The sequence below is a fragment of the Lepidochelys kempii genome, chromosome 1, assembly GCF_965140265.1.
Source record: "Lepidochelys kempii isolate rLepKem1 chromosome 1, rLepKem1.hap2, whole genome shotgun sequence".
Taxonomy (NCBI): Eukaryota; Metazoa; Chordata; order Testudines; family Cheloniidae; genus Lepidochelys; species Lepidochelys kempii.
Window position 1 is genome coordinate 304,340,716 of NC_133256.1, and position 24,615 is coordinate 304,365,330.

Below are 24,615 nucleotides of genomic sequence, written 5' to 3' on the forward strand. Positions count from 1 at the left end.
ATGAAGTCTCTGCTGCAAATTAAACCTGCCCTATTAAGTCAGGATACCCAGGGAGGATAGTGCCTGCCCTCCTTGATATTTAACCTCCCTCAGCAGCTCATCAGTGCAAGGAGGGTGCAATGTACCAATGGGGGTGAATCAGTGCCTTTATTCATAATATTTTGTTGAGCAAGCCAGATGGGAGGATATGGACATGCAGTTAGCACCAGCAATAACTTAGGTACCAACAAGTTACATTGTTCTTTTCATGAGCGTTTACTCTGTGGATCAGTGAAAAACAAAACCCAAATATTGTTTGTATGGCATTTCCTGCTTATTTACATGCTGCAGTTTTTCTTGGGAACACACCAGCCTGTTCTGGGAACATGCATAAGTTGTGCAATGTTTTACTGAGGAGCAGAACTGGACTGATTACAGTATTGGATGAGTGGGAGGGTCTGCACAGGGCATGTGCCCTGGGCATGACATAAATGATGGCTCATCATGAGTCCTTTCCATGGCTGATAAGGAGGGAGGTAGCTCAGGGTTAGGATCAGGGAACCCAATGTTTCATGGATCCTCCTGTCAGCATAGGTTCCCCCCAGAGGTTACATCAGCAATTGGGCTTTGCAACTCTTCTATGGCACAGGTAGGAAAATCTGTTGACTCATTCCCTAGTGCATTTCACAAGTGCTTCACCCAACTCCTTGGACTGGGTGCTGGATCTAAATGTGGCCCTGGGTGAGGATTTGCATACATTCTAGAAGAGGACCTTGCAATTGCCTCTGTTCCTGCAGAATTTGCATATCTCATTTATTTCCTGTACTTATTTCTTGAAGTTTGGTCTATTGTACTGTAGATGTTTGTTCTATAGAGTTTTCTTCTAATCTGCTTTCTTCCAAGGCAAATCATGTGAATTAGTCATGTGAGTAACTTGAAAGGAATTCAGACCGTGAGTGCCAGTTTATATACCCACAGAGGTAGGAAATCTTCAAGATTTTAAATAACATTTTGTCCAGTTTCACAAACATTCTGTACTACTTAATCATGCAGAAAAAATTCACCCTTCTGCCTTTGAGGGATGAAAGGGGAAATCTATTTACGTGTCTGCTTTACCTTTTTCGTTGTATTTTATTCATTTTGTCCAGCTGTGCCGTGACACCACTTGGGAAATGAAAAAGGAGATTCTTCAAGATGTCCTTTGTTAAGGAAATAGGCCAGAGAAGGATGAAGCAAATAGGATTTGTAATTGTGTCAGAAACAGGAAAGTTTGACGTTGTTTTTCCCCCTCTTCTCTTTTGGTTGCGGAGTTATAACTGCAAGAACCATGTAGTTGTCTCTACTAGAGCCCAGAATTAAACAGCTTGGTATGTGACAGAAGCGGAGATTTATGAGTTATGTGAAACCTCAGGAATAATTCCTTCCAAAACAAGCAGTGACTGAAAGTCCAGTTCTTTAGGGCACTTTTGTAATGGGTTTTGGGTTCTGCACAGGACCGGGAAACTGGAGATATGGGTTCTGCTCCCAGCCTTCCAACAGACTTCCAGTGTGACATTGGGCAAGTGATGTTAGCTCTGTGGGTGAAATCCTGGCCTCTCTGAAGTCCACAGGGTCAGGTTTTCATCCTTTGTGTCTCGGTTTCACTGTGAAACAGGGAAGGTAATAGTACTCATCTACCTCACTGGAGGGTCATGAAACTAAACTAATTCATTGTTTGTATACTGTCTTGAAATCTCAGATGGAAGTCACTATAGGGGAGAAAAGTATTTGTGTTTTATTAAAAATATACAAGACTGTTTAGAGAGGGGAACCATCAAGGTTGCCCCATTTTCCCCTTATTTGCTCTTTCTCTTGAGACTGTGTTGATCCATCTAAGCTTCCTACTTTTTCGTAACCATATTTCATGAGGGCAGACACGCTTGAAAATTGTGTTCTATGGGTGACGATACTATTTATCGCTAATCCTAATTCCTTGACCCTTGGAACCATAGAGACAAAACATTGTTTTGAAGAGCTGTCTCTACAGAGACCTTGGGCTTCTCCCTTCCAAATAGGCTAGGAAATCAGTCCAATATCTAAGACTATCTATTCTGTGCACTTTACACCAAATTTATTTTTTGAATATTTATGCCATCATTGACAAATCTCCAGACCCACTAAATGCTGGTAGTCCTGCCCACTCTCTATGTGGATGGGAGTGCCTGATCATGGAGATGTTATTGTGGGACAGTACGTGTGTTGATATATATTGCAAACATTTCCTTGCCTTTTCTTTGCTAAAAATATAGGTTTTGATTCAGCAAAGTGCTTAAGCACATTTATTTATTTATTTGTATTATTGTAGTGCAGAGTGGTTCTCAATCTGTGGCCTGTGACCACTTGCAGCCCAATCAGCACACAGCTGCAACCCATGTGACATCCTCAGTGCCATAAAGGTAGTATATATGTTGTGTGGATGTGGCCCATGTTATAAATAGACAACCCACAATGGCAAATAGGTAGCATTTGAGCATGTGCTTAATTGGACCATTCAGTGGAACATAATTAAATGGAACATACAGAATCTGTTTTCCTGCATTGGGGCCTTAAAAAGAATTAAGCAAATGTTTAATTATTTTTAGATCTTCAAAGATTACACTACCATAGAATCATAGAATATCAGGGTTGGAAGGGACCCCAGAAGGTCATCTAGTCCAACCCCCTGCTCAAAGCAGGACCAATTCCCAGTTAAATCATCCCAGCCAGGGCTTTGTCAAGCCTGACCTTAAAAACTTCTAAGGAAGGAGATTCTACCACCTCCCTAGGTAACGCATTCCAGTGTTTCACCACCCTCATAGTGAAAAAGTTTTTCCTAATATCCAGTCTAAACCTCCCCCACTGCAACTTGAGACCATTACTCCTCGTTCTGTCATCTGCTACCATTGAGAACAGTCTAGAGCCATCCTCTTTGGAACCCTCTTTCAAGTAGTTGAAAGCAGCTATCAAATCCCCCCTCATTCTTCTCTTCTGCAGACTAAACAATCCCAGCTCCCTCAGCCTCTCCTCATAAGTCATGTGTTCTAGACCCCTAATCATTTTTGTTGCCCTTCGCTGGACTCTCTCCAATTTATTCACATCCTTCTTGAGGTGTGGGGCCAAAACTGGACACAGTACTCCAAATGAGGCCTCACAAATGTCCAATAGAGGGGAACGATCACATCCCTCGATCTGCTCGCTATGCCCCTACTTATACATCCCAAAATGCCATTGGCCTTCTTGGCAACAAGGGCACACTGCTGACTCATATCCAGCTTCTCATCCACTGTCACCCCTAGGTCCTTTTCCGCAGAACTGCTGCCTAGCCATTCGGCCCCTAGTCTGTAGCGGTGCATTGGATTCTTCCGTCCTAAGTGCAGGACCCATACCGTTTGTGTTTGATGAAGCTGACCTCAGACTGCATACTGCAGACTGCACAAAGATGCCACGTAACTGCTTGACTTCATAATTTTAACTAATTTTAGTTAAATACATAGAAATATAAAGTCTTCATATCTGCCATGTACTAATTATGTTTTTTGCCTCTTTTCAAAAATGTTAATCCATTTCTCTCTATCAAGTTAGTTTCAGATTCCCCAAACCTCTAAGTACTGCTACCTGCACATTTATTATTTTACTTTTGTATTGAAAAGTAAGTGTGCTTTTTTACACATTCACCATTCACTTGAATCATGAAAGCTTCTGCCATGATTAATAATTCATTTCTAGTTCATTGAAGATATTAAATATTATATCTTTTTTCTGATTGAGGAACTCAATTTGGGAGCAGGATTTTGGACTGCAGAGGCAGAGACCTGAAGAGACCATTAATGTTTGCAGATTAGAACATAAGAAGAACATAAGAACGGCCATACTGGGTCAGACCAAAGGTCCATCTAGCCCAGTATCCTGTCTTACAACAGTGGCCAATGCCAGGTGTCCCAGAGGGAATGAACAGAACAGGTAATCATCAGGTGTCCATCCCCTGTTGCCCATTCCCAGCTTCTGGCAAACAGAGGCTAGGGACACCATCCCTGCCCATCCTGGCTAATAGCCATTGATGGACCTATCCTCCATTAATTTATCTAGTTCTTTTTTGAACCCTGTTATAGTCTTGGCTTTCACAACATCCTCTGGCAAGCAGTTCCACAGGTTGACTGTGCATTGTGTGAAAAAATACTTCCTTTTGTTTGTTTTAAATCTGCTGCCTATTAATTCATTTGGTGACCCCTAGTTCTTATGTAATGAGGAGGAATAAATAACACTTCCTTATTTACTTTCTTCACACCAGTCATGATTTTATAGACCTCAATCATATCCCCCCCTTAATCATCTCTTTTCCCAGATGAAAAGTCCCAGTCTTACACATCTCTGCTCATATGGCAGCTGTTCCATACCCCTAATCATTTTTGTTGCCCTTCTCGGAACCTTTTCAAATTCCAATATATCTTTTCTAGGATGGGGCGACCACATCTGCACGCCGTATTCAAGATGTGGGCGTACCATGGATTTATATAGAGGCAATATGATATTTTCTGTCTTATTATGTATCCCTTTCTTAATGATTTCCAATATTCTGTTTGCTTTTTTGACTGCCACTGCACATTGAGTGGATGTTTTCAGAGAACTATCCACAATGACTCCAAGATCTCTTTCTTGAGTGGTAACAGCTAATTTAGACCCCATCATTTTATGTGTTTATAGTTGGGATTATGTTTTCGAATGTGCATTACTTTGCATTTATCAACATTGAATTTCATCTGCCATTTTGTTGCCGTAACCCAGTGTTGCGAGATCCTTTTGTAGCTCTTTGCAGTCTGCCTCGGACTTAACTATCTTAAGTAGTTTTGTATCCTTTGCAAATTTTGCCCCTCACTGTTTACTGCATTTTCCAGATCATTTATGAATATGTTGAATAGGACTGGTCCCAGTACAGACCACTGGGGATTGCAGGATCTGCAGCTATTGCAGAGACTTCATAAAAATCCTTAGATAAAGCCTTTATTTCACTCAGTCTGGTTGATATTGGATATTTTGAATTATGATACTTGTCTAATTGGGTAGCTTCGTAAAAAGTCACTTTTGGAGGAGTTGGAGGAGAGAGGGTGGCAAATATTTTGAGGCCATCACATTTTGGACATTTGGTTTCAAATGTGCAACTTTATGTCAAGACATTTTAAGTTTATGTCAGCTAAATTGAATGTACAAGCATCAGTTAATCTTTAGGCAGTGACAATTCTTGCTAGCCTAGTTCAGAGACTTTTTTGACCAACTGGCAACATGTATTTTGCAGACTGGATCCAGGGCAAATTCCAAGTAGTTACAATCTCCCCTTTGAGCAAATAGGATTATTATCTCATGTCCATACTGGATATGGGCAGAATTCAACACTTGCCTACTACACCTCATCACATTCCAATGGCACACCTCTATCACATTAACATTTTTCTTTCTGAGTCATATACACCACTTGCACTCCTAGTCATGCATAAAAAACAATGTAACTAAACCCAAACTCATACCAGCAGGGTCCCTGGTTATTTCAATATTTGTATGATTTGTCACTAGGATTTGGCATAATATTGTAAATGTGTAACCCAGAGATCAGTTATTTTCCATATTACCACAGAATACTTGGCAGAGTATTTGTGTCAGGAAGAGACTCAGGCTTCACAGGGTCAAAGGGTTAAAACAACAGCACATCCTTTTCCCAGTAGTATTTTGTGTTAGCTCAAACAGTGATTTACTTTAGGTTGCCTAGCAAAAGCTAAGAGAAATGGGTGAGACCATTTAAAATTTTCCATCCGACTTCTTGCTCTAGTTTTTGGGGTGACCTTTTTGCCTCTCTGCTCCATTCAAAGAGCAGCTTTGTGTTTATCCCATGCAGAGCCAGGATTTGTGGAAAGGCCTTGTGTTCAACATGTCCTTGGACATCTGGGAGAAGGGTCAGTTTAGTCATATCTGTCTTTAGGATGATACAGGAAGGTGTCATCTGTTAGGAGCAGGAGGGAAAATATAGGCCACTTGTTCTTAATAAGGGATTGGAAAATGTTTAATGAGGACTGGCAGGGTGTTCAAATTGCAGAAGATGAGGTTTTGATGTACATTTTGTGCCTCAGACGGGAAATCTTCAAAGGAGGTCAGCAGCACAGATGTAGAGGAGTCCAAAGTTCCTCTCTCAATATGGGGAGGGATTATAGCAAGGGAACAGAGGCTGAGATGGATACATGTTCAGAGGGGGTACATCTGAGTTGTATATCCTGCTCTGGTGGAACTATTTGTGCTCATTGCATCTCTATGCAGATGTTTTGAAGACACTTCTAGACTGGCCAGACTAGAACTGCAAAATAACCCTGCTTTTGAGGACAGAAGAGAAGAGGGGCTAAATTTGTTAAGTATGAATCAAACATGAGTTTTAGAGAAAGTGAGCGTAGTGGTAATTACCTAAAGTCATTACCCTCTGATGATTATTTGGTGGCCTATATGAAATGAGCTCATTGTCCAAAACAGTTCTTATGGGCAGGTGTCCACATCACAGTAACTGTCAGCACCAAAACCAATCCAGCAAAGCACTTCAAACATACAAATAGTCCCACTGAAAAATCAGTGCTGGACCAGGTGGGAGGAATCAACAGCCTTGAACCTGGGTCCACATGTCCCCAGGCAGTGCTCAGACCATGGTCACTTGAATGACTGGAGAAAGGGGCCAGCGAAGCTCTAACTTGCAAAGGGCCTGGCCCACAAAGCTCCTGACTGGGGAAGACGTCCAGCCCCATTGATTAGCGGGAAGCTCTACTTAGGTCAGAAAGAGGCACAAGAAATTGCCTGCGCAACTAAAGGAGTCCTTGGCTAGTGGCTGCTATCGAGCCTGCCTACTTGAGTCCTGAGCCCTACCCTGACTCCTGAGCCCTGCCTCCCAGATTGTTCTTGGTTCCTCCTTATTCCAGACCCCCGTCTTTCCCAGTTCTTGATTTCCTGCCTCACTCCAGGTCCCTGCTCCTACACCTTACCCCTGATGCTAACTCCGGCTTCAACCCCTGGCTTGGCGCCTGGCTTTGACTCCGGCTTTGAGCTTCAGTTTGGCACCTGACTCTGGCTCTTACCTTTGGCTTGGGGTCTGGCTCTGACCCTAGCTCTGGGAGTTCCAGGCTGCTGATGCTAAACATTAGGCATGACCGCCCATGCCCCATTCCCTACACCAGGCCTAATTTGGAACCCCTTCTTGGCAATATTGCCGTAGAGATGCGTACAGTTCTACATGCATGAATTACCTTCCATCATCCATGTATGTGATTGTTTCTTCAGGTCACAGTTAAAACACATTGATTGGGCAGCATGGGGAAGCTGGTACTGCTACAGTTTATGCTAGAATTGTTCCGAGGATTAAGAGAGTCTTAACTTTCTAGTGCTGCCAATGAGGGTCTCTTCATAAACACTACAATTCATAAAACCATTGGGTAGGTTGGAAAAGGGCCTTAAATGTCTTTGGCCATTTATCCAGCACTAACAAGCCTCAAGGAACTAATTTATTTGCATATTTGGTTGCCTTCTCTTTGATAATATTCTGTTCATAAGTAATATAAGGTAAATCATCTGCAGCGGGAGAATTAGAATAACTATGTAACAGTTATGTAATAGTTATGTAGTAAAAGCTTATTCTGGCTTGCTGTTTAAGGGCCTGATCCAGACTGCACTGAAGTAAATGGAAATACCGCCATTGAAGTCAAAGAGTTATGGATCAAACTTTAATATCCCCCACCAAAAATTCCTTTTTTAAAAAAATCGATAAATAAAAATTGAAAGAAAAAAACGCAAGCTCAATACTGGTTTCAAAAGAAAGATCCATGATATTTTGCTTTCTTTGTACATGTAGTCATAGAACATGTTCCAGTAGAAACATAGCTAGACTATTTCCAATTTTAAAGTGGTTATAGATCTTTTAAGGGATCCCTGTTTATTATCTATATTATTTCACCAAAATGGAAGATGAAGCATCAATAGTAATGGAATTATCAGTTAATAGATTACTATTGAATTGTCAGTACAGCATAGTTATCTTCTTTTCTAAAGATTAACCTGAAGTATATTGTTCAAGAAATTTTTCCAATGAAAAGAAAAATCCATGTATTCTCCATTAATAATCAGAAGAGAATTTTTTAAAAGCTCTGCAAATGCAGCATCTATTCTAATAATAAAAAGAAAAGAACTCCTTTTCTTTTTGCGAATACAGACTAACACGGCTGCTACTCTGAAACCTATTCTAATAATGTTCATGATAAATATAAAAAGAGATTGAAAAGAATAATATATGAGCAGTAGATGATCAAAATAATCTCAGCCTAAGTAATTATATTGACCTGGTTTTATTTTTAATCAGAATCAGGACATAGATTTTACCCATTTTATCTCCCTCACTTCCTCTCTTGCCCTTCTCCCCCCCCCCCCTTTTTTTTTTTTTTTTTACTTTTTGTCACTGAAAAGGGGGGAAGGATAAAAATGGGGAGGGAGAGAAGGAAAAATCAGGGGGAGGGGTTTGAAAATTTCAAAATGCTGTGAACATTCTTTCCCAATTTTTTCTGTATATTTTTGCAAAATATACTATATTTGGGCAGCTCTAAGTTTAAAGCATTTTTGAGACCTTCAGATGAAAAGCACTGTAAAATATATTACGTATACTGTATTATATCTTAATGTAAATGCTTACATAATATCTACTTGTTGAATAGAAAAACCATCATTATCTTCTGGGCATCCAGACAAAACATATTAAAACAAATGGGAAATATTCCCATAATGTAAAGAAATCATTATCTTCCCCGTGGAACGTGATAACTGGTGAAACAATTACAGTTTGAAACCTCTAAGTACGTCTGATGAAATGCATTTGTGTCCACTTGCCAAATGACTTTCTTCTGACAAAGAGCTTTTCCTGCCTGTGCCCTGCTGAAGAGACACTATTCACATCAACTTTATTTTCTGACAGACATTTTCAAGAAATGCGTCGTACTGTGGAGCACAAGATGATGAATATCGTCTAGAGGTTACAACTCCTTTGCAACGGGTGGACTTGTTTATGGGGCGATTCAACAGTGTCCTGCTAACTTCAATATCTGTCTTCACCAAAGGGAATCTTACTGTTGCTAATCTGGGAACGTCTGAGGGCCGCTTCATGCAGGTAAATATAACTGTGACATTAGCACACTTTAACGTGAGTGCAAAGAGTAAGCAAGATGAATTAGAACCATAAGAAGCCAATTATATATAAATGGGGTTGGGGAAAGAGTGGGGACAATATAGTCACAGATTAATGGAAAATCAGGTGAGCTGAATAAATTGAAGCATCTGTAAGGAAACATAAGACAGAATACCCGATACAGCATCTCTGAAGGAAGTCAGCTTTGAGTTCATCACAAGACTCAAGGGTTCTATGACTTTCTTATTTTTAGCCCTGTAGCCATGGTAGTAAGGTTAGCTTGTCCCCTTTCTGGTCTCACTGAGTGCACCCCTTTGGATCTTAGGCCTCTTGCTCTTACCTTTTTCTGTGTGGAATATCGCAATTCTCCCGCTCTTTGACCGGGACCAGGGTCAGGCTGCTCCACCTATATTAGTCACTTAACACTCTGCAGGACTAACTTGGTTTTGGGCACATGAGTTTGGGCACATGAGTTTCCTCCCTTCTGGGACCTGTAATCAGTACTATAATGCTGATAACTTTCTTAAAACAAAATATTCTTATTTAGCAGTCAGAACAAAACATTAGAGGAAAAAAGGAGGTTAAAGCAAAAGAGAGCCTCTACGAATAATGGCAACCTAGGCCAGGCTTAGCGACACCCCCACAGATTCCCATGTTGCCTGTGTCTCAGTCAGGTTCCCCCTGCCCCCTACAACCTGGAGAAAATGTCCTTTTAAACCCTGCCAGTGTTCTTTATGCTCCAGGAGGGTTCATCAGTTTTTGGTGGACTTTGGCACCTCCTGGTCAAATGAGTTCCATAGGCTCTGGGGACTGAACTGAGTCATCAGAGCTAATAGTTCTGGCATTTTCTCTTTCCATCCTTAAGTGGAAGCTGATCAGAGGAAGTAGAAATGGATCTTGAGCTATTTTCTCCTTCCCATCTGACCCACCCAGATGGTCCCCCTATTGGGAAGCATTTTAATCAAAGATATTCAGAAAAAAACCATGCCAAAGCCAGTCCACATACATTATTAACAGATTGTTACAGGACATCCATGTACGTGTCATACTTGCTGTCCCGCCCCCCTCAGGGGCTGAAGGAATCCCACCACCCTACTGGAAAGGACACATGGGACACCTTAGAAAAAATCAGTGTGAATCTCAAATGTGAATTTAGCAAAATATGAAGTGATTATGCTGTAATGTTTACTAGAAGTCCCCGTGATGAACTCACTGCCTTAAGGATGGAGATTGCTTTCAATACGGGATGCCTAGTGGTTAGAGCAGAGTCCTGCAAGCCAGGGGACCCAAATTCTAGGCCTGAATGTAACCACTGACTCACTGTGTAATCCTGAGCAAGTAACTTAACCTCTCTGCCTCACTTTCCCATCTATAAGCATGGGCAATAATGCTTACTACCCTCTTTGTAAGGTTCATTGTGGGACTTCAGTGGGCTTTGGGTAAAGCCTTTGGTGATCTCTGGAGGAAAATACAAAGCAGTACTTTTATTTATTATATTTTTATTATGCATTCATGTCTTGAACCAGACTTTTTATTCAGGATTTTGTCCATCTCACAGAACAATAAAATATAACAATTAAAATACTTCCAGTCTACATTTCTCATTCTAGGGCCAGCCATAGATGAAAAGAAAGGCTATTGTGTGAGCTGCGTATTGCCATTAACAGAAATATTCACATCATTGAATTAGATTGGCTTGAGTTACAGGGGGAAGTTATCGGGAAGATCATACTATAATAACACTCTAAGCCTTTCTTTATCCTGAACAGCCTTAGGGTCTAGTACCTCCAACAGCAGAGTGAACACTCAGACAGCCTTTAATGACTGGTAACAGCACATCTGTATAACCAAATGTAATATTTCTTGCCTTGAAAAAAGGTACCATGTCTCCAGGATACAGGAATTACAGTATTTTCCAGAATGTAATACACACAAATTATATCTTTTTTTTAACTCCACTAATAGTTGTCTAGGTATTGCTTCCAAACATATGTTGATTAGCAAATTTTCAACTAAAAGCAAAATGTAATGGAGTTTCTATAGTAATCTGTCTGGTATCTGCAATGAATAGAAATAAATTCATAGCATATGGGCCACTTATTTTAGTGTTGCTGGGAAGTAATTGCTAAAAATCAGGATAACCTCACAATGAAACAATTCAGTGTGCCACTCAACCTTCCAAATATTGTATTCAAATTGTATAGCGAAAAGCCACATTTCATAATAGTGATTTTATTTACCATACCTACCTGATGGGTTAAATTTGCAGTGGGCCTCAACTTGCCCTGTCTTTGTACACATCCATATTTGCTCTCACAAGTCGTTTGCACTCATTTAGTGTATTAGCATTTGTGTATTTAAATAATTGAATTTATATGCACAAAATCTGTTTGTGGTCAAGCGAATAGATTTTGCATATTAGGACCCTGATCCTGCAAATTGACTGTGATCATGCAGAGCCACTTTAACTTCAATGGGCAGTCAGCTGCAGGATCAAGGTGTAAAATTTCTACACTTTGAGTGCACACAAACACAGGCCATGCATTGAAAATATGTGCCTATATACTATTTCAACCAAATAAATTTTCAAGACAACTATTAATGGCAAAGCAAAAAATTTCAAATGTAGATCCCCAATGTTGGGCCCCAATCCATAAAGGGACTTAGGCACCTAAACCCCACTAGGCTGCTGCCTAATCCTATACGTGCTTAAACTTGCTACATGCCTAAATTTTCACTGTAGAGTTTCCTCGGTGCCTAAGTTTCTGCCTCTGAGTATGTGCACTGCTGCCTCACACTAGGCATCCCAACACCAGTCTCCTTCCTAAAACACAGTGGAATCCACAAACCACCAGGAGCTAGGCATTTGCCTGCTTATCTAGCCTGCAGGGCCCTATCTAGTAGGCCTGCATGGAGCCCCATTCAAGACCAGAGATGAGGACGTGTCCACCTTATAACTTTTAGCCCAGTGGTTAAAGTCCTCACCTGGGATGTGGGAGATCCCAGGTTCAATTCCCTCCTCCGTATGTTGGGGAGAAACAAACTGAAGAGGGATCTCCCATCTCTCTGGTGAGTGCCCTAACCACCAGGCTATAGGGTATTCTGATGTGGGGGCAAGTGGTCTTCCTCAGTCTCTCCGGTAGAAACTGTTCTACTTTGGATACATTTTAAAGAGTTATTGGACTGGGGAGAGAGTGAGAATGACTCTGTAGTCCAGCGGTTAGAGCACTCACAGGGTAGACGCAGGCTCCAATCCTGCTGTTCCAATGGCTATTTAATTACTTATCCAAAGCAGAACAGCTTGAACAAGAGAGATTGAGGGAGCACCCCCCACTGTGTCAGAATAGCCCGACCACTTTCCTGGGAGGTGGGAGACCCCTGTTCAAACCCTTTCTCTCTGGTAGTGGGGGAGAAACTGAACCTGAGTCTCCCAGATTCTGGGTGAGTGTTGCTAGCCGCTGGGCTAACAGGCAATAAGGGAAGCAGCGCCAGTACCTCCTTCTCCAGTGTTTCTGACAAGAAATGGCTGAGGTGCCTAGGCAGCCTCATTCCAAGAGTCGATCTTGACTCACAAAGAGAGACAAGTGCCTCCCTGCAGCATGGATTGAGGTGCCTAATTTCCTGAGAGAGGTCGGGTTTAAGACATGCCTCTCTCATTGGTATCTCCCACCAGCTAACTTAGATGATGCCCTGCCTATTGAGCTGGTTTTTATGCATCCCATTCTTAGGTGCCTGTTTCTCCCCATTCATTGTATAAAGGCACCTAACTCAAGCTTTGGTGGTTCCCATTATTTTTCATTGTAATTTTCTACATGCCTAAAAGTTAGGTGTTTCAACACCAGAGCCTCTTTGTGGATCCAGGCCTTAAATTCATATTTAGGTACCTAACTAGGTGGCCTAACTTTCAGACCTGCTCAGCACCCACAGTTCCTACTGACATCAATAAGAATTGTGACTACATAGCTCCTCAGAAAATCAGGACCTGTTTATTTGAGTGCCTAAATATTGCAGCTGGTCAAAAACCAAGAGAAATATTAGTGAACATTTTTGTCAACTTTTTTTAGTTTTTATTTCTTTTTGAAATATCAGTGAAAATTTTTGTCTAATTTGACAAACATTGGCCAGCACTAACAAGGATGGAGGCTCTGATTGTGCACCATAGAAGTCAATGGGAGTTTGGATCAAACCTTGAGGTGCTTAACTTTAGGTACCTGCATTTGAAACCATTTCCATCAGTCTCTTGGTAACCAACCATGTTATTCTTATTCTCTTTTTTCTTTCCCTTCCTCTCTCTCAGCCCTTCACTATTTCCTCTGCTTGCTCACTCCCACCTTCATACGTACCTGTGTCTCCACCTCTCTTCTCTCTGATTCTCCAGTTCTGTCTCCATCAACCTTCCCTCTGCTCTCCATACAATTGTAGTAGAACACTACTACAAAACAAATGTAATCTCTAACACACTGATTTTGTGGCCCGAATTACTGTAGTGGTTGCTACAGTATTTATTTAGTGGATAGAATCTGATACCCTTACTCACAAGGTACAGTACCTTACTTTGTGAGTGGTTCCATTGAAGTCAAGTGCTACAATACTAAACCAGAGAAAGGGTATCAGAATGTAGTCATATTTTGTTTGTTTAACAAATGCATTTGAATGTGGCCCAAAAGCTTACATATTTTATTGAGTCAGTAAAAGATATCTCATTCTTTACCTTCTGTGATTTTATTTGAGGATTGAGAACTGGTTGAAAAGGAGACACATTCTCCTGCATTAAATGTAGAAAGTTGTGCATTTTTACTCAGCCAAGCTAAGATGCATTAAATTGATCTGTATGGTCTAGATACAGAAAACTCACAAGTTCTTTTAAAGCAAGTAATTGGGGAGGATGGGAATTCCGTGTTCTCCAACAGAGAAGTCGCAGCCCATTGATGCACTGATAATGTTTTGTTTGCATCAAAAGTGTTAAACCTGTGTTGGGCCACGAGTAGCTTGGAGTTCATAGTTTACTAAATACTATGGAGTTTCTGTTACAAAACAGAACAGTAATAATTTTTCTAAGACAGCTGCCACGCATGAGAAGGCAAAGAAAAATGGTTTGACTTCCTTCCTAAGCGGGAGTCTGACAACAAGCTTTTTTAAACAGTTTTTTTTTTCTTCTGAGTGGTTGCAGCTGTTTCTGCCTTTCCTATTGTCCTTGTTTTGAGTGTGTGGCTGGGAACACAGGCCATAAGTACAGCTGTTGGGTGCAAAGTGAATCAGGTATTTCACAGTGGTTATTTGATTTGAAAGTAGGATACTGTCACAATGGAGATGCTATAGTTATGGGGCCAGATTCTTAGCTGGTGTAAAACAGCATAGCTCCTTTGAAGTCAGAAGAGCTACACCATCTTTCACCACCTGTAGATCTGGCTCATGACTGAAAAGACTCTTTCATTATAAATAAGCGTGGCAGAATTTTATTTTCTTTGATATTATCCATAGAAATGATAAAATGTTTATTTTTAGGCTTTTTTCCTATTTTTATCTATTTAAATTTTCAGTTGATGGACATTATGGGTGGGGGGTGGGGACAGGGCTCAGAGAATAATTTACTGTCCTTGGATGTTGAGATTCAAAAAGTTAAAGCTTTATAACCATTAAAACACGTCAACATCACATGTCAAAATATGCAGTGTAAATATCCTTAAATCAAACTCTCATAAGTTCTCAAGCAGCATTTTTCTTTCTTTGACTATTGGTAAATTATGAGTAGTTTGTGTGTGTATGATGATGTTTACTGACATTTACCAATAAAAATCTAATCTTCCCAAGCCTAATAATAAGCCTCTATTTTCAGGCAGTTAGAGCTTGTCACAAAAGTTACCATAATAAATTGGGCTGAAATTTCTGGAGCCTAAAGGGAAACTTTTTTCCCCTGAGTACGACAATGTTCTGTTTGGCCATTTTTGAACTCTCAGTGTGAACAGTCCATTTCACTGACAGGAGATTTTGTTGATTTTTGGGGTGTGGAGGAGGGTGTCAAAATGACTTATTTTTAAATGCTCAGTGTAGGCTGCTGACCTGTTTCCCTATCCCAGGAAGGAGTGACACCCTACCACGAGTCTAGTTTGGACTCTTAGCTTTATTTCCTCTAAATAAGACAAATTCAGCATATCAATCATCTCTTCTCTTGGAACCCAGGATCTCCTGCAGGGATCAATCTGTTCCCCTCAGATTGTCTCTCTACCAGCCACTTGCCTGAGAGTCACCCTGCCACAGAGCCACTCTACTTCTTGTAGTGCTTTCCCCTTCCCCTCTCCCCATTGCATCCCACCCCACCTCACCTCCCCATTCCATCCCCCGTGCCCCAAGGTCTCCTGCAGGAGCTTTCCTGGTCCTTGCAGGTCTCTACTGCAACTGTGCTGCTTGCTATCTTTTAAAACCACCTGGTCCCTAGCTGATCAGACTCAGCTGAGACGTAGCTCATCCATCACAAGTGAAGGACCCATCTTCCCATAGAGGGCCAGCCACCCTGTGATATTCAGATTTGTAATGGACTTAATTGTCAGTGAGAGGAATATGTCTTTGATGTGCCTGATGAAATCTGTTTTGGAAACAATGAGGTTCCCAGTGTTTGGAAATTGCACACCTAGCACGCTCACTGTGAGTGAAATGGACCTCACCAGTGTGAAGCCCAGGAAAATGAGCTTCACGTAGGTGCCCTACATGTGGAAGCACAGGATGGGAAACCTCTCCTTACAATTCATACAACCTCTCAGAGCAGTAGGAGCAGCTGCAGTTCCCTATCTTCCCTCTATATGGGGCTTTGGCAGGGAAGCCATATTATTCATGGATCTACTGACCCTTGGCCTGCTGACAAACCCCACTCCACAGCATTGTAGAGAGAACCACGGCAGAACCCTGTCCTCTGGTGCTCAGGAAATTGAGAGCTCCCGACTGTGCAGCCTGTCTGCATCCTGCCTGCTTCCTGCAGAGAAACAGCAGCAGTGTGGCTGCCCAGTAAGCTCTCTGGGGCAAGGAACATATCTTCCTATAGGTTTATGCCACACCAAACACACTGGTGCCTTGACCCTCACTAGGGCCTCTCTGCACTACTTTAATACAAATAGTTAATAATAATGGGCCCTGGGCAAGGAGGAATATTTTTATATACATTTTCCACCACATTTTTGATAGCCAAACAAGAGGTGGAGTTTCCACATGCTGATCCCAAATCTGTTCGTTTTCAGTTCAAAGTATGTGGCACTCTTGTTTGACAAAGCCTTTTCCCAGGACACCACCCCAGGTTAAAAACTAACAAACAAATGAAACCCCTAGCACATGCAGGTCTTGCTCTGCATACTTGAGGAGCAGAAAACTGCTATGGACACTGTATGCTTGTTTTCAGTGCTTAGATACCTACACGAATGATAGATACTTTTGGAAGAAAGCTAGATAGAAATAATCACAACTGTGTTTAACTCAGTGATTACAGTTGGGGCCTGACCATGTATCCACTGAAGTCAAGAATTGCCACAGAATTCAATGAGAGCAGAATTGGGCCTTCAACACTTTGCATCTCACAAGCTGTGATCTGCTTACATTCAACTAAGTCAGTGGCAGAACTGCCATTACTTCAGTGGTGAAGGATCAGGCCCATAGTATATATTCATAAACAGCAATGGTTCAGAGTAATGATGTACAGAGCCTTTCAGCTTTAGGTCAGTCATTCAAATCCAATGCATATCTAAAGTCCCAGGAAATCATTACCATCTTTTGGCTGATCAGTGGCCTTTGATTTAGTGGTCTCCATTCGTTTTCTACTGGTCAGGTGTACACGTAAGAAAATCCACCAGTATGAATGGCAACCTTTGTTGGAAGCATTGGCAAAGAGACCAAGGAATGAATGAACACCGAATTGAACAACGCTGCCATCCCTAGAAGTGGTCCCTCCAGAAAGGGGTTAAGGCAGTTCGGTGGAGCCATGGAACCCTCCCACCTCCCTGCTCAAAGCCTGCTTCCTATATTATACCTGTTCGTTATACCATGTTTTGTGGCTAGAGGACTTGACTTTCCAGAGTTGGCAATATAAAACATACATATATGAATTTATGTGAATGTGTAATCAATCACAGTGCTTCTTTTCTTTCTCTGGTTTTAAACCAATGAAATTAAATGTCATAATCTATATTAGTAAAGAGTTATTAATATTTTTAAACTTACTTTTTAATATTTAATGGGTTTTTGAGTAGTAGTTCTTGTTTCTGTGGTAGAGAGCATGCCTAGATAATCCCAAAGTAAACTCAAATAGAAAGGGAAAAGAGAGGAAATCTTTATACTGAAGTTTAAAATTAACACCTGGAACCAAGTTACCGTTTTGAGAGAGCACATGTTTTAATGTTCAGTTCCAGTAGAAAAGCTTATGCCCTTCAAAGTGGATCCATTATACTCAATGGATTACAATGATATATATACAGCATCCAGAGAGCTACATGTGTGCCCTTTACAAGGCTATGCTGCATATCCTGGGGCGCTTGGGGGTTACATAATAACATTAACCCTGAACCTATCTCTGCTGGATAATGGCCTACACCTGCCAGACATCTAGGGAAAACTAACAATATGATACTGAGACTGGCTTGTTTTAAGTAGCCTCTGATTTTTGCAGAAGATATTCTGACATGCATACAGTAACATTTGTAACTCAATCCTACTGACTAGCAGGACTGATCATCAAAATGAGTAAAATATATATTACATGCATGCTTTTGTGCTGAAGTTATTATGGTCTTAATATGCAAAGTTGTATATAAATTAACCAAATGTCAAGGCTTCTGACTGAACATTGATTGGTTTGTGATAATGAAATAGAGTTTAAAAGAATGCATCTGATATCCATGGACATAAAAATGATGATTCATTTCCAGTATAAAGTAGATACTAATTAATCTATTGACCTCCTGTCTTCAAAGCCAATCATCTCTAAAGTCAGCAACACTGAAATACTCTGAGCTGTACTAGAAGGCTACTACATATATTTTCAGTTCCCATGATTCCTTTTGTGTGTGTCTTTTTGGATGTTGAAAGTAAAACATACCCACCTTCAAAGCTAGCAGTGTAAATTGAAGTCTATAGTTCAGTCAGTGTACTGGTGAATTATCCATATCCCTCAAGGATGGAGTGGATAAAATGTTATATTTGTATTTGTCTTGAGAGGAATGTCAAGAATTGCACTGCTTATTGTCTATGAACGTGCTTTTCTGGAGGGCAGCTGGCACACGTGTTCTGCTCTTTGTGTGCTCTGGAGAGATGTTTGATTTCTTATGAAAATGGTATATGTGCCCCAGGAGATAGACAATCAAATTTGTTATTTTTAGGGAGTAATCCTCGCTTCCACTACCCCGCTTCCTAGGGTCATACCACAGCCACACCACCCTGTCCCATGGCAGCGAGAAGATAGGTGCTGAATAATTGCACAGGAATACCATGCAACCCAGCTGCATGATGAAGAGCATGCCTTAGGAGTCTGTCTCTCTTGTTTCAGAGTAACAGCCGTGTTAGTCTGTATTTGCAAAAAGAAAAGGAGTACTTGTGGCACCTTAGAGACTAACCAATTTATTTGAGCATAAGCTTATGCTCAAATAAATTGGTTAGTCTCTAAGGTGCCACAAGTACTCCTTTTCTTTTTGTCTCTCTTGTGCTCTCTCTGTAGGATTATGTAAGACAAGGTTTAGGCAGGCCAAGGAGTTGCTATTAGGTGGGTGCACAACTGGGTGAAAGAAAGTACTCAAAGAGTACTTATCAATTATTTACTGTCAAATGGGGAGTCTAGTGCTGTCTCCCATGGGTCAGTCCTCAGTACAGTACTATTAAATATTTTCATTAATGACTTGGATAATGGAGTAGAGAGTATGCTTATAAAATTTGCAGATGACTCCAAGCTGGGAGGTGTTGCAAGAACTTTGGAGGACAGAATTAGAATTCAAAACAACCTTGACTAAGAATTGGTCTGAACTCAACAAGATGAAATTCAATAAAGTGCAAAGTACCTCACTTTAGAAGGAAAAATCAAATCCCCAACTACAAAATTGGGAATAACTGGCTAGGTGGTAGTACTGCTGAAAAAGATCTGGGCCTTAAAGTGGATCACAAGTGAATATGAGTTAACAATGTGATGCAGTTGTAAAAAAGGCTAATATCATTCTGGGGTATATTAACACGAATGTTGCATGTAAGACATGGGAGATAATATTCCTCTCTACTTGGCACTGATAAGGCCTCAGCTGGAGTACTGCATCCAATTCTGGTGCCACACTTTAGGAAAGATGTGGACAAAGTGGAGAGAGTCCAAAGGAGAGCAACACACATTATAAAAGGTTTAGAAAACCTTACCTATGAAGAAAGGTTAAAAAAAAACCTGGACATGTTTAGTGTTGAGAAAACAAGAATGAGGGGAGACCTGATGATAGTCTTCAGATATGTTAAGGGGTGTTATAAAGAGGATTGTGATCCGTTCTCCATGTCCACTGAAGGTAGGACAAGAAGTAATGGACTTAATCTGCAGTAAGGAAGCTTTAGGTTAGATATTAGGAAATACTTTCTAACTATAAAGGTTTTTAAGCTTTCAAATAGGCTTCTGAGGGACGCTGTGGAAACCCCATCACTGGAGGTTTTTAAGAATAGGTTGCATAAATGCCTGTCCTGGATGGTCAAGGTTTATTTGGTCCTGCCTTAGCACAGGGAGCTCGACTAGATGACCTCTTGAGGTCCCTTTCAGACCTACATTTCTTTGATTCTATGGGCTTGGCCAGTGAGATCACAAATTACACAGATACGTTGGCCCCCAAATTTTTATTTATTTATTTTGAATCTCTTGGCTACCTCTGCAGTTCCTTAGTTACAGGCTTGGTCTACGCTTAAAAGTTGCATCAGCATAGTTACGTTGGTGAGGAGTGGAGAAAAAAACACACCCCTGACTGGCACAGCTGTGCCAACAAAAATCCCAGTGAAGATGCAGCTATGCCAATGGAAGAGTGCTGCTGTTGATTTAGCTAATGCCATTCAGGCACCTGCAGAAAAACTCCTGTGTGTACTGTGTTTACACTAGAGGCAGTGGTGGCATAGCTATGCCAACATCAGCTCTGTAGTATAAACATAGTCATACTGTTGGCTATAGATCAGTTGCATGGGTATTTGGTATATGGGTATTTCACACCATAGTCCCAAGATGTGGGCGGGGGGGGGGGTAAATTCTATTTCTCCAACCTCAGATCACATCACCAGGTAGAAAACCATTTTACTCAGGCTTTGAGCAGCTGATGTGAACTTTATCTGTGATGAATCATTCAGTGTTTTAAAGACCAAACATTCTCTAGAACCATAAAAATAGGGTATTAAATTTACTTAGGCTATGTCTACATTTTGAGCTGGGGTGTAATTTCCAGCTTAAGGACACATACCTGCACTAGCTCTGATGGAGTTACCACGCTAACACTAGAAGTGCATTTGTGGGAGTGCAAGTGGTGGGAGGGGTTAGCCACCCAAGTACATACCTAGCGTCTCAGACATGATCATACTGGGAGCCGCTAGCCCCTTTCACACTGCTTCAGCTACATTCTAATTTTAGCGTACTAGCTTGATCAGAGCTATCATGGGTATGTCTCCTCAAACTGGAAGTTACACCTTCAGCTTGAAGTATAGACATACCTGTAGATTGTAAGCCCATGAGGCAAGGACTGTCTTTTTGTTCTGTGTTTGTACAATGCGTAGCTAGCACAAACAGATCCTCGTCCATGACTAAGACTCCTCAGTGCTATCGCAATACAGATATTTACTTACAGTAATAATAATATCATTTCTTATATTGTTCTTTGGCTGAAACCCAGAAGTATTTAAGGGTTAACATTGTTGCTCAATCAGAAAGAATGTTTGGCAATAAGAAGAAGCCTGGATTAATGATAGAAAAGAATTCTTAGCATTTTATAGCAGTGGGTATTTGAGAGGAGACATGGCTAATGATCAACTAAAAAGATATTTGCAGCTGTGGTGTTACCTCTGCTCATATAATACTAACATTAATCAAGCTTTTCCATGCAGCTTTGCAGTTCATTCCATTTTTCACTCTGTCCTGCGTATAAAAACAGAGCTCATCTCCTAATGTATTGTGCCAAAGATCATAGCTCTGTGTCGCAGAAAACCATCAAACTTTATTGATTTCTAAAAACTGCATTTTTCTGTGCTGTGAATCAAACCTGAACGGCAATTCTGTAACAAAAATAGCTTTACCTTAAAGAAAAACTTTCCCTGTTATTTGTTTCCACCCAATAGTCTAAACATCCGTAGGGTGTGAAACACATATCACCATGAATTAACTGGGAACATATTTTATTGAAGTTTCGAATGACAGCAAAGTGGGTATTTCTAAGGCTAGTTCTGGAGTAGGCCATCTTGCCGAAAGACAATGGCAGTGTGGAAGGCCAATGAAATCCTCGAAACCCATGGCCTAGCTGTTTTAGGATTGGCTTAGCAGTTAGGTGAAAATTTTTTATAGTCACAAAATAAACATTTTGTGTATTAGGTGTTTTAAAGATTGTTAAACTGCTCTAAATAATGATATCCAGTGAGTCTCACTTTCTCATCAAATACTGATATTCTAAATTCCTCAGATAAATAAATAAATAACCTGAGGTGTAACTTTTGGAAACAGTACCCTTGTAACCTTTGTTTAAATGATCCTCTGCCCTTGTTGCATGATGTTATCACCTACCAGCTCATGCCGTATATAATTATGGGCCCAGTCCTGCACATCCTTGCTCTCGGACATAGTGACTGAAATCTGTGGGGCTAATCATGGTAGTAAAGTTAAGCATGTGCCCATGTTTTCACAGGATCAGAATTATAGACCTGGATTGTCAAAGGTGTTTAGGCACCTAAAGGTGGGGCTAGACATCTAGTGGGATTTTCAAAAGCACCTAGGTACCTAACACCTGTTGAAATCCCTTGTGGTTCTACTCAGAGTAAGCAGAATGCACCCAAACAGCAGAGATAACACTGCGCTGCAGAAGCCTGTCACCAGATCAGGAGTGGACAGCAGTGGCATACGAGCATGAGGTTCAAACCTCGAACACACTTGTAGCCCTGTCCTTACCTACCTCTGACAGATAGTTTTTACACTTTAGCAATTCTTTTACAGCTTGTCATGCCAATAGAGTCTTGTTGAACTAAATGAGCCTGAGCTCAGATCATTGACTTTCTTATTCTCTCTGTAAGGTGCTGTGCACACCTCTGGCACCATAAATAAAAGTTAAATAAGGATAGTACAATTCTTGCTCTTCTTTTTCTTTTCTTTTACTACTTTAATGTGTTGGTTTTTTTTTAAAGTGCAATATGTTTATGCAGTAAAATACGTACCAATTTAAATCCCAGGTTAGAAGCTGAGAGGGCTCTCAATATTATATGTTCAATACAGATCTTAAAATTTTTTAAAATATATAATATATAGAGCAAATCTTAATTTTCAAACCAAAGGATTAAAAGGAAAACAAATTAAAATATTGTTACCTTTCTAAAACAGAGAGGGGACAAACTCGCTGGTTTAATATGCTTTTAAATAGACCTTGTTGGCAAAATTCCTTTACTTTTCTCTTAAATGCAGGGAGGCTGATTAAATAGACACTGAATTTTTTACAATTTATTTCGTAAACACCTGAAATTTAAGGATTATGGAGCAAGGGATGATTCCTTCTTAGTGTTACAAATGTGATATATTATAAAAGTCTTTCAGGCAGTCATGAGATTGCTCTGTTTAAGCAAAGCATATGTTATAAAGCGTGGTTTTATTGCTTCATAATGTATTTCAAAGGGGTTAGTGCAACAATGCTGGTTAGTACTAACCATCAGACAGAAAATATTGTGAATGTGGAATCACTGCTCAATGTGCACACAAGTAACATGTAGCCTATTGATTTTAAGCTTCAGAGGGGTAGCTGTGTTAGTCTGCATCCGACGAAGTGGGTATTCACCTACGAATGCTCATGCTCCAATATGTCTGTTAGTCTATAAGGTGCCACAGGACTCTTTGCCCCTATTGATTTTGAGGGTTTTTCTTTTTTAGATAGTGATTTCCCGTTCAGAAGCTACTCCACCACATGTGAATTTTCCTCTGGACTCCCACCCAGTCTCCCCACAAGTTATTATTCACCATTCATTAGTAGCAGATGGCTATACTCTGGTTGTCACCGGAATGAAGGTGAGTGGTTCATAATCTAATCACGCTTTGTATTATGTAAACCTACATTCATAGTATCAGCTTTACATAAGAGTGGTTAGTCAGTACAGTATTCTGAGTTCTCATAACATGCAACTTTTGCATCCTTTCCAGTCTCTTGGGTATGTTGTTTCCTCAAAAGCTTTTTTTTTTTTTTATTAAACCAACAAGTAAATTAACATTGAGAAATGTGCAAATAATGTGAGAATTGTGATAGAAACCAACAAAAAGCCAGGAAATGCAAATTTAAGGCTGACACCCTGTCCTTAATTCAAGCTCTTGTAAAGAAAAATACACAATGGCTTGAGTAAAAAATAGTGTTTAGAATTTCCTGGTCTTTGTAGATTGGTATTGTAACATTATAACACTATTTAAATGTGGGGGGGAGTTGTGGGTGTTTAAAACCATGGTCACAATTCATATTAAGATTACATTTAGCAATAGTTTGTCAAAGGTTAATGAATGATTGATTAATAGATGATATAAGTATGTTACAGGCATGAGTACTATGTGTTATAAATGGTTGAAAACACATTGGTAGAAGATATTATAGATGATTATAAGCCATGGTTATAGGCAACCTCTTGACCTGTTGAATTCTCTAACAATCTATAAGAATTGATTAACCATTTATTGAAATATCTATTAATCATTTACTAATCCTTTAAGAATTAGATATAAATGTAACCTTAAAACAAAGTATGATCAAAATAGGCTTAAATGTGGCATGGAAATATGGTGAAGTAACTGTATATTAATTAAAGTCATAAAATGAAAACCACTTGCAGAGCATCTTTGCTCTAAAGCTCTTAACATGGGTTACAGATAACAAGTAATCTTCACAACATACCTGTGAAGTAGGTATTATGTCCATTTTACAAATGAGTAAACTGATTTACACTGACTGATATTTCAAGTGAGTTAATGCAGAGCTGGGAGAAGAAACCAGGTGTTCTCCTGATACTCTGTCCAAGTTCTAATCACAAGATGGTAACCCCTCTTTGTAAGCAACAGCTGTTTATTGTGACTATAGATATTATCAGTATGGCTTTAGGGTTTAAGAGTGAATTTAGAAATGTGCCAATTAAATTACTTATCAGATCTTCTAATTACTGAACTAAACTACAGTAGAGGAGTAATTTTCACATTTGAAACCAGAGTAACATCATTATACTTTGCATAA

The 24,615-nt window shown here is 40.2% G+C and overlaps 1 protein-coding gene across 7 annotated transcripts in view; it reads left to right on the forward strand.

The window, feature by feature from the left end:
• MET (MET proto-oncogene, receptor tyrosine kinase) overlaps positions 1–24,615 on the forward strand; it is a 118,712-nt gene that overhangs the window by 43,298 nt on the left and 50,799 nt on the right. For 6 of the 7 annotated variants that reach the window (XM_073328148.1, XM_073328150.1, XM_073328152.1 and 3 more), the window contains 2 exons: positions 8,978–9,169; positions 23,280–23,414. In XM_073328148.1, coding sequence (XP_073184249.1) covers positions 8,978–9,169; positions 23,280–23,414 — 327 coding nt within the window. Of the gene's footprint in view, positions 1–3,833; positions 3,958–8,977; positions 9,170–23,279; positions 23,415–24,615 lie in introns of those variants that run through there. The other variant, XM_073328151.1, reaches the window with a different exon arrangement.